This window comes from Amblyomma mixtum, chromosome 9 (assembly GCF_055824585.1).
Source record: "Amblyomma mixtum isolate Tamu chromosome 9, ASM5582458v1, whole genome shotgun sequence".
Lineage (NCBI taxonomy): Eukaryota > Metazoa > Arthropoda > Arachnida > Ixodida > Ixodidae > Amblyomma > Amblyomma mixtum.
This window is the reverse complement of record NC_143020.1, coordinates 76,056,293-76,066,999: the sequence shown is the minus strand read 5'-3', so window position 1 is coordinate 76,066,999 and position 10,707 is coordinate 76,056,293. Positions and strand designations below refer to the sequence as shown.

Sequence of the window (10,707 nt, the reverse complement as noted above, 5' to 3'; positions counted from 1 at the left end):
TGTGTGTGTGTGTGTGTGTGTGTGTGTGTGTGTGTGTGTGTGTGTGTGTGTGTGTGTGTGTGTGTGTGTGTGTGTGTGTGTGTGTGTGTGTGTGTGTGTGTGTGTGTGTGTGTGTGTGTGTGTGTGTGTGTGTGTGTGTGTGTGTGTGTGTGTGTGTGTGTGTGTGTGTGTGTGTGTGTGTGTGTGTGTGTGTGTGTGTGTGTGTGTGTGTGTGTGTGTGTGTGTGTGTGTGTGTGTGTGTGTGTGTGTGTGTGTGTGTGTGTGTGTGTGTGTGTGTGTGTGTGTGTGTGTGTGTGTGTGTGTGTGTGTGTGTGTGTGTGTGTGTGTGTGTGTGTGTGTGTGTGTGTGTGTGTGTGTGTGTGTGTGTGTGTGTGTGTGTGTGTGTGTGTGTGTGTGTGTGTGTGTGTGTGTGTGTGTGTGTGTGTGTGTGTGTGTGTGTGTGTGTGTGTGTGTGTGTGTGTGTGTGTGTGTGTGTGTGTGTGTGTGTGTGTGTGTGTGTGTGTGTGTGTGTGTGTGTGTGTGTGTGTGTGTGTGTGTGTGTGTGTGTGTGTGTGTGTGTGTGTGTGTGTGTGTGTGTGTGTGTGTGTGTGTGTGTGTGTGTGTGTGTGTGTGTGTGTGTGTGTGTGTGTGTGTGTGTGTGTGTGTGTGTGTGTGTGTGTGTGTGTGTGTGTGTGTGTGTGTGTGTGTGTGTGTGTGTGTGTGTGTGTGTGTGTGTGTGTGTGTGTGTGTGTGTGTGTGTGTGTGTGTGTGTGTGTGTGTGTGTGTGTGTGTGTGTGTGTGTGTGTGTGTGTGTGTGTGTGTGTGTGTGTGTGTGTGTGTGTGTGTGTGTGTGTGTGTGTGTGTGTGTGTGTGTGTGTGTGTGTGTGTGTGTGTGTGTGTGTGTGTGTGTGTGTGTGTGTGTGTGTGTGTGTGTGTGTGTGTGTGTGTGTGTTTCTGCAGCGCTACATGCCGCCCTGCACCGTGGTGCACCGGTGTGCCCCGGACACGGGCTGCTGCTTCAGCGAGGACGAGCACTGCCAGCCCAAGTCCATCGTAAAGGTGGAACGCTGGTTCCGTGTGTACGAGATGAGCAACAGCGGGGAGGTCCACATACAGGAGGAGCAGCTGGCCTTCGACAACCACACCGAGTGCGAGTGCCGACTCAAGTACGACCGCATTCGCTGATGCAGTGCGCCCCAAAAGATGGACAAGCGACCCCGCTCTGCACGCAAACGCACCGCAACGCACCGCACCGAGAGGCCATCGCGCCTGCTCCTGTCTCCATTCTGGCCGGGCAGGGCCGGCCACGTGATGGCTTCTTCAGCTCACTCGGTGCGTGTGCCGTCGCGCCCACCTGCTTGTTGCTTTTTGACTGCGCTTCGTCCGTCATTGTTGCATGTTAGTTATTGGAACCATAAACCAATCTCTCAGATTTACTTCCATATATAAAAGCCCACACGCTCCTAGTCAGATGATGCGTTTTTTTATTAGCAAATAAACATTCGTATATTTGCAACACGTCTCTTTGCGTTATACTGCGAACAGCGCTAACACAGGATGGAACGAGAACACAACACAGGCACTGACTAGCAACTGCAGTTTATTTCAGAAATGCATATATATATATGTATATATATATATATATATATATATATATATATATATATATATATATATATATATATACACGTACATACTAAACCAACCATGCATACATACATACATACATACATACCCCAACTCCGAAATCAAGATAAACAGATTCAACTTTTTGCGCAAAAAGATGGCGAAGAAAAAGGGCACGTGCTCATTTCGAAAGGAGGAAAACGGGCAATGAAACGACACCAAAAAATACGGGTGGGGGGGAGGGAGGGGGGAATGAACTGGTGAAAACAAACAAGAACAACTCCAATGAGGGTAAAGGCACATCAGGGAGGCGGCTGGAGGGCATCAGGACTGATGCCCAAGTAAGGCGATTTCTTGTGACAGTAATGTGATAGACGGCGCACTGACGCAACTGGTTTGGTTTATTGGCGTTTAACGTCCCGAAGCGACCGCGTCCCAACGTCGACCACCTAAGGTTCTTTAACATGCACTGACATCGCACAGTACGCGGGCACTGACGCAACTGTGATATTGCCTATTGATGGCAAAAGCTTCCCAGATTTCTCGAGCATGCTGGCTGAAGCATTTTTTGATTATCCGGTTTTGTCAAGCAAGGGAGAGCATTTGCATTTAGTGCGGTGAATGACTAAGTTCGACCCCGTAGTGGCCTGAGAGAGAGAATAAACTTTAATAATATAGAGTAATTATGCGAGTGGTTCACCCAGGTCCGGAAACCATTGACGAATGCGGCCCTCCAGGCCTCACCGATCAGCTGAAAGGGGAGCTTGTGAGAGCCAGTTGCGCCTCCCACTGCTCATATGCTCGCGCAACCTGTCATTAATACATCAACCTGTGTATCGTACATAGTACCTGCCACAGGAACGCGGTATTTCATTCAAAACGTTTTAGAGCGTAGCTCTTTGGCGCCCGTTTCTGCATTTCGCGGCGTCGCCGTCGCTGTCGCCGGTGGCCATTGTAACCAGCAGTGCACACCCTTTAAACTGCGAAAGCTACGGAGCGGAAGCTTGGAAAGGAGAAAGTAAAAGCGCAACCTCCTTCCCTCCTTAGCAACCGGTGGGCCAGTTGGGGGCGCAGCTGTGCATAGCAACCGTGACGTCACACAAGAGCAGTAGAACGAGAGAGCGCGCCGGTGGTGGTGGCTAAAGTCACTGGAACTCTGATGGCAGCTACACCGCCGCTCCTTCGTCAGACGTCTCGTTGCAGTCGAGTGAGTGCGACGCATGGCTCCGAAGCGCCCCCAGTGATTCCGCGCCAAGCGGTTCGGGGAAGCGGCAGAAGGTTGACCACAAGGCTCTCGCTAAGCACACTTCAGAATTTCAAAAGTGTCTTCAGTATTTTGTTGAGGAAAGGAATTGCGCAGTATCTGTACCCCACAGGTGTGAAATTAATAATATTAATTAATAATTAATAGGCTTGGAAAGCAGAGGGTAAAATTTGTAAATTGGTTTTTGAGGAAAGGAAATGCGCACTATCTGTCGTACACATCTAGGTGGACACTTGAACGAGAGGAAGGCGCAGAACTGCCATCTTGGAACAGTGGACACCTCAGTCGTGCTTTAAGCTAGGTGGCTCTAGTTACAGATGTGCGCTGCATGCTTTGGGACTGACAACCTTGTGTCAGAAACGCTGCCACCTGCCAGGCTGGCAGGGCGGGTGGGGACTCTAATTTAGATATAAAGACACGCGAGAATTTCTTAGCACTTATGCGGGAGAACATCCCGTTCCTTTCGCTCGTAACGGCTCCCACAGCTTTGACAACCTCGTGAAATACTTGCACAGACCTGGCTTTTACGAACCAGGCATTGGCGCAGAAAGTCATGCACATATCCATCTATTTCGCTGTCCACAAAGCTTCCTTCATGACAACAGTAGTGGAGTGTTTCTTGAAGAAGAAATATCTGTGAAAACAAGTTGTCTGTGATTGTACATACATACGTGGCTGTACGTACATACATGGCATACGCTTCGTTAAAGAAAACTCTCTTATCTGAATCGACATTTCGATTGGAGGACCGATCATTTTCAAGTACGAAAAAGATTGGTCCTCCGATCAAAATGTCGAGTAAAGTAAAAATGTATGTTGCCTTCAACGAAGCGCATACATATTCGACCGCCGCGGCCATAACCACTGAGCAACCGCGGCGGCCATGTGTGCGTGCCTGCGTGCGCATGCGTGCGCACGCGGACCCTTGTTGAGGCAACCCTTGTTGCACCCTTGTTGTTGAGGCACCCTTGTTGAGGCAACGGAACGCGGTCTATTTTATTTTTCGTCTCACCATTGGGGCTCTTCCACGTCCATTTCCAGCTTTCTCGTTTGCGAAAAAAGGTACTTATGATCCACAAATTATTTCTCTGCTAATTCTACTAATAACTTCCCTCCTGCTATTCCCAGAGCCTACACCATAGTCGCCTGCTGCCTGGTCTCCAGTCTTCTCTTTCCCTACCTTGGCACTGAAGTTTACTGTGTTCTTAATTTGTTCATTGCGATTCCACGTCCTCATAATAGCGTTCTACGATCTAGTCATAACAGCCAGATGCTGGCGCGTAGGACTGTACCACTCTTATTAAGCCTGATTACGATAGCTACCACCCTCGCGTTAACTCTATAGAATTCATCTATGTTGCCGGCTCTATCCTGATTGATGAGAAATCCCACACCTATAGCTCTTCTCTGTCCACTGATCTACGATAGCGCCCCCATTAACGCTGTATACGCTACATCTGTCCTCCCAACCTCGCTAAGCCCTATAGCATCTCACTTAATACCCTCTAGTTCATCTAGCAGCACTGATATACTATTGCTTCATTGCATGAGATTCTAGCGTTAAGCGGCTAGAGGGAGCAGCGCGAAAAGAGGACCAGGACAGGCGCCGAACTACCAGGAGTTTATTGAAAGCGACGACCAAGTTTTAAATACAAGCAAGGACCCCCATGGCACCATGAAACCAATATTAGCGCACAAAGCACAGAAATCTTTGTACAAAAATATAATTGATCAATAGGCTATCAAACATCTGGCACGTCAAGAGCCAGAATTCAACAGTCGCAGACCAGGTGTGTCGAAACCAAGAGTAGAAAAACATGAAACAGTGAAAAGTGGCACAAAAGTAAAAGCACGAGCCAGAGCAGTGTAAAAAACGAAACCCAAAGTCCAAAGTAAAATTTAAACGGAACGTAAACAGATCATAAAGTCAAAAGGTATAAAGCCAGAAATGCCGAAAACTGGAATAACTGTAGAATATAGCTTATGCCACCGCTCTTCAGTCCGCAACTATATCGTAAACAGAGTTGGTTCTTACCTAATTTGCTGAGAGTGGTGGCAGCAGAGGCATGCCATTGATTTATCAATCGCGTCCTGCTTTCCTTTCCTTTGTCTTTTTATATTTCTATAATTGTTGTTATTGCCTCTACTTTCGCGCTACTGCACAAATTAGGGTGTGTATACATTGTTTTCGCCGCGTAAAATGGTAGTTCATGTCTGGCGCTTGCTCTGCACAAGTCGTTCTTTGTTTTACATAAACACTGAAAACATTCCTCTAAAGGAATGTATTTCAAAAAAAGCTGGTGTCTGACAATTGTGTCCTCACAAATACTCTCTTATAGTCGTAAGGTGTTCATCATGACCACACTTGAAAAATTGGCACAAACCACAAAACATGGGCGCCAGCTTCCAACATAGCACGTTTCGGGGTCTTCAATTGAGGCCTAGATATGTCCGCGTGCGCATACTCTCCGGTATTAAAAAGATACACCCGGAATTGCAAAAATGAAAAAAAAATCGTTATCAAGACATATGAAATGCATGAGTACGGAGCATGGAGCATTACGAACCAAATGCGCATACTGTGAATGAGGTAAACATCGTCATCGTCATCGTCATTTATTGGCCCTTAAAGACCCCTGGCGGGGTATTACATAAAAGGTGGGGGGGGGGGCGAACATCGAAGCAAGTAATGACATTATTAGGTCCAAAAAAAATACATATACAAAAAAATACAGTAAAACAGTGAAAAAAAAACAGTTAAAAAAATTATACAGTGAAGAAAAAGTATACAGTGAAACAATCGTTGCTTGGGGAAGAGAAAAAAAGAAAAGCACGTTTATAAATCAGGCAGACAGGTGCAGTAGTAGATCAAACAATCATAACATAAAAATAAAACGCAAAGGTAACAGTTACCCACATTGGGATTTCAAGTGCAATGACAGCATTTCGCGGAATTTAAGAGCATCGCGTTCAGTGACAATTAATTCGGGTAGTGAATTCCATTCATTAATGGCAAGAGGCAGAAATGACTTGTTAAATGCGTTTGAGGAGCCATGAAGTCTTGCTCATGGAGTTGAAAAGACGGCGTGATGTTCGGAGGCGAGGGAGCAGAAGGGAGTGTCGAAGTGAGGGAAAACAATAGTACAATTTATGGAATAATGATAAACGGGCAATTATATGCATATGCGCGAGAGGCTCGATGTCGGCAGATAATGATGATTCTCAAAACATTTAATACCGGACAGGCCGCCACGGTGGCTCAGTGGTTATGGCGCTCGGCTGCTGACCCGAACAAAGCGGGTTCGATCCCGGTCGTGGCGGTCGAATTTCAATGGAGGCGATAATCTAGAGGCCCGTGTACTGCGCGAGGTCATGCACGTTAAACAAACCCAGGTGGTCCAAATTTCCGGAGTCTTTCAATACGGGAATCCCTTGTAGCCTGAGTCGCTTTGGGACGTTAAACCCCAATAAACCAAACCAGTAAATGCCAGACAAACTCACATAGCCTACATTTTGAGTTTTCTTGTGACTATCTTCGAGAGGTGACGGCATTGGTTTCTTCAGAAAGTGTACGGAAGCTGTAATCCTGATGTATGGTAATGCATCACTTTTCGCACATGAGAAAAAAAGGGATGACAAACCACTTAAGGATTGATAATTTTCATGCTTATGCAGAATGGATGGGAGACGATGGATGCTAAGCGTTATTGAATTGTTAGCGAAAAAAACAATCGCGTACTCACTTTACCGCTGCCATTTGGATTGTCTTTTATCTTTTGATGCTATGATTGATACAGTTCACCCTTTCCAAAATCGGCACCGTACTGCACTGCGCTCTTTTGTCATCGCACTGTTGGTTTCTTTCCTGTTCTCCTCTGTTGTCGTATTGCTTTTTTTTTTCTAAGTACTCGCTTGTAGCTTTGCGGTTTTCTTTTCCTTTCCGGCATGCTGTTGTTTCCTTGCCCAGTTTTTTTTTCCACTGTTGTTTTGTCATTGGGCCGTTGCTTCTTGTGGTGTTTGATTGTGCACTATTTTGTCGTTCGTTGTTTTTCGTGACCCCCCGACACCTGCCAACAAGTAAGCGGTGGTATTACGATGTCAATGCCCTGCCCCCCCCCCGCCCTCCCTCCGGGAGAAAAACAAAGGCTGATGCTGGCAAAGTCCATCACCCTCAATAACTGCTGCTGCCATCCTCTAGAGGGCATCAATACAGAGAGCACAGCCTTCATGGCAAGCATGTCGTGACTGCTCATTCCAATGTCTTCGCGGTTATTTGGCGACAGCTTCGTAGAGTATCGCTCATGTCGGCAAATGCTATGGTGCCGCGTGCTTACGAAAAGACTAAACACGAAATGAGCCGAGGAGTTGAACTTGGAAGATGAATTTACCATACAGAAAGTGTGTTCATATCTTTTGTACCAAAAATAGAACACCTAATCAATAGCAATACAATACGTTAACAAGGTACAATAACGTCTGCTTGTTTCCATAGCGCGTACGTTGGCGCTTTGGAAGTAAGGGCAAAGGGTATTGAGTTTTATTCAATGGAACATGACATGTTCGTTCATAAAGTTAAAAAATGTTGCCTTTTTGATCTGCCTAACATCTATTTTAGATTATGGTTGATGGTTTTGGCTCCCTTTCAACAAGAAGCTCGATGAGCATAGAGAAATAATTCAAAGCCGCGCAGCCAGATCAGTTGGCGACTGTATGGCAGGAAAGACAACAAAAGTTCCTTGATAGGCGAGCTCAACGAGAAACGGCTTGCCTTCCGCCGAGGAGATTTGGTGCTTAAACGCTTATGTACAATATTTCACGTAAAAACCAGAGACATGTTCTTATATCAAACAGCCTCACTTGTTTCCATGCCCGCAGGCCGCAGTCTTAAAATTCAAAAATATCAAGCAAAGACAGGCATTTGCGCGAAATCCTTTTTTGTCAAATCGAACTGAAAATGAAATTGAATGATTGACGCTCAAGGCTGCTGAGTTCATGAAGTTGTATTTTTTTTATTTTTCTCCAGTAACTCACTCTTCCTTGCTTCGTAATGCTTTTGGAAGCTGCAGGTTAATGCCTGCAAAAAAAAAAAAAAGCTTCTGGCATGGCTGGAAGCTTCTGATCCTTCAGAACCTGGTCGTAGTCGGCTCGGCGCTCCCTCCGGGCATTACTTGCTCGATGACCTTCACTGGTGGCAGGGAGGGCGGTTGTACAGGCACTCGTCACGAATATGGTTGGCGAGATGCGAAGCAGCCATCACAACATCACAGCCGCGGCTCGCGTTCCAGCACGTAACCTGCGAAGGATTACAAGCAAGGGTTACAGAATAGTCACATGCGTTAGTACAGTGGGATTCCATGTTACCACCGGCCGACCTCTCCACCTTTCCCTCATTAAAATTCATTTCTCTCTCTCCTTAGAAATGGATTGCGATGCCAGTAGGGACACGTTACGGCAAAAGTCCTTGTAGCATAACATGCATCACAAGCAACTAAAAAAGCAAGAATTGAGAACACGTTTCATACCCTTGTCACTGGGGAGCATTTAGTGCCACTCTTCAACAAGCGACGTTCGCTAACGTGTCGTTCGCGCAGTGTACACGATGAGCTTTAATGACACTCGCTGCAGAACGCACTTACCCCGTAGTGAGTTGGCCGAACTCACTCCTGTTGGTCCGGCAAGGCGAGCGTGTAATCTCAACAGCAGTGCTCCGACATTAAAAACATTTTTTTTTTAGAATTAAATGGTCTCAGAGTCTACATCTTTTTTGCTTTATTGTGCCTTTTATTGAGAACCTCTTTTAAACCATTAGCAACTAAAAATAATGCACACACTTGAATAGCTACTCTCGCTTTGCCAAGTGACGACGACCACCCTTCTATATGGTACCAGAACATCGCCACAAAAACGCATTTGTGACCACTGACAGCCTGTACGGATATACCGTGATGCATTTCGGCCTCTGTAAAGCCCTTATTACTTTCGAGCTAAGGATGAACACCATTACGCGCGGCCTGAAGGGAAGTCCTGCATTTGTTTTCTGGATAACGTCGTGATCAGTTCACCCAATTTTGAGACTCATCTGTCCCGTCTGAAGCACGTATGGCACCGCCTTAAGAACGCCAGCTTCCAGCTCAACTTAAAAAAAAAAGTGTCGATTTCCTGCTCATCATCACCAGCAGCCTGACTATGCCCACTGCAGGGCAAAGGCCTCTCCCATGTCTCTCCAATTAGCCCAGTCCTTCGCCAGCTGCGGCTACTGTATCCCCGAAAACTTCTTAACCTCATCCGCCCACCTAACTTTCTGCCGCTCCTTGCTACGCTTGCCTTCTCTTGGAATCCACTCTGTTACCCTTAAGGACCAGTGGTTATCTTGTCTTCGCATTACATGCCCTGCCCAAGCCCACTTCTGCCTCTTGATTTAGACTAGGATGTTATTGACCCGCATTTGTTCCCTTACCCACTCCGCCCGCTTCCGATCTCTTAACGTTAAACCTATCATTTTTTTCCATAGCGCATTGTGTTTTCCCTAACTTAAGCTGAACCCTCTTTGTTAGCCTCCACGTTTCTGCCCCATAGGTTAGTACCGGTAATGTGCAGCTATTGTACACTTTTCTCTTGAGGGATATTGGTAAATTGCCATTCAAGATATGAGCGAACCTGTCATATGCGCTCCACCCCATTCTTATTCGTCTAGTTATTTCCTTCTCATGATCTGGATCAGCTGTCACTACCTGCCCTAAATAAAAATATTCTCTTGCTAATTCCAGCACCTCGCCACCAATTGCGAACTGCTGTTCTCTTGCTAGACTACTGAATATTACTTTGGTTTTCTGCATGTTAATTCTTAGACGTACCGTTCTGCTATGCCTGTCTAACTCAGTGATCGTGCTTTGCAGCTCATGTCCTGAGGGACTTATCTAGGTAATGTCATCAGCGAATCTTCCAATATCTTCACATAACACTCTTCTATACCCTGTATCCGCAGTGCCTGCATGACTGCGGAGGTTTCTACAGAGTTGAATGCTCTCTCGTTATCAATGAACCCTATATATAGGGGCTGGTTATATTCTGCGAATTTCTTTATCACCTGATTGATAGCGTGAATATGGCCTATTATCGGGTATCCTTACGAAAGCCTGCCTGATCATTTGGTTGATTGAAGTCTAAGGTTGTCCTGACCCTATTAGCGATTACCTTAGTAAATACCTTGTAGGCAACAGATAACGAGCTGATCGGTCTGTAATTTTTCAAGTCCTTGACGTCTCCTTTCTTATGAATTGAGATAATGTTAACGTTTTTCTAAGCTCTAGGTAAGCTCGAGATCACAAGGCATTGCGTATATAGGGTGTCCAGTTTTCTGAGCACAATCCCTCCTACATCCTTCAACAAATCTGCTCTCATCTGATCCTCACCAGCTGCTTTTCCCCTTTGCATTGCCCTTAAGGCTTTCTTTACTTCTTCCTTCCTAACCGGCGGGATGTCCATTGCTGTGCTCGACTGCCTGTCTCAGTAACGTTCTGATTACAATCGCTACTGTATTTTGTTTGTAAAACTCTTCGGCTACTTTAACTATTGCCAATGACATTTCCCTCTTTGTCTCTTATCGCATACATCTGGTTTTTACCTAGCCTAGTGTTCTCTTGCTGCTCATTAACCAACAATTTTAGGCCACGTTATGTCAAGACAGTGCCCGTCGCAAAAACCTGCTTTGAGCTTTCGCAAAAACCTGCTTTGAGTGGTCACGACGGCTCGAGTGGCCAAAGCGATCAAGTTACAACTAAATTAACCCTGCAACGAGCCGCTCAGACATTTGCATATAAACCACCCTTTATGCTGTG

At 46.0% G+C, this 10,707-nt stretch overlaps 1 protein-coding gene across 1 annotated transcript in view; it reads left to right on the top strand.

Moving 5' to 3' along the window:
- LOC149329769 (uncharacterized) overlaps positions 1 to 1,164 on the top strand; it is a 5,319-nt gene extending 4,155 nt beyond the window's left edge. The window contains exon 2 of the mRNA XM_089559620.1: positions 940 to 1,164. Within this exon, the coding sequence (XP_089415746.1) occupies positions 940 to 1,164 (225 nt within the window). The remainder of the gene's footprint in view (positions 1 to 939) is intronic.
- Positions 1,165 to 10,707: the final 9,543 nt, after the last annotated feature.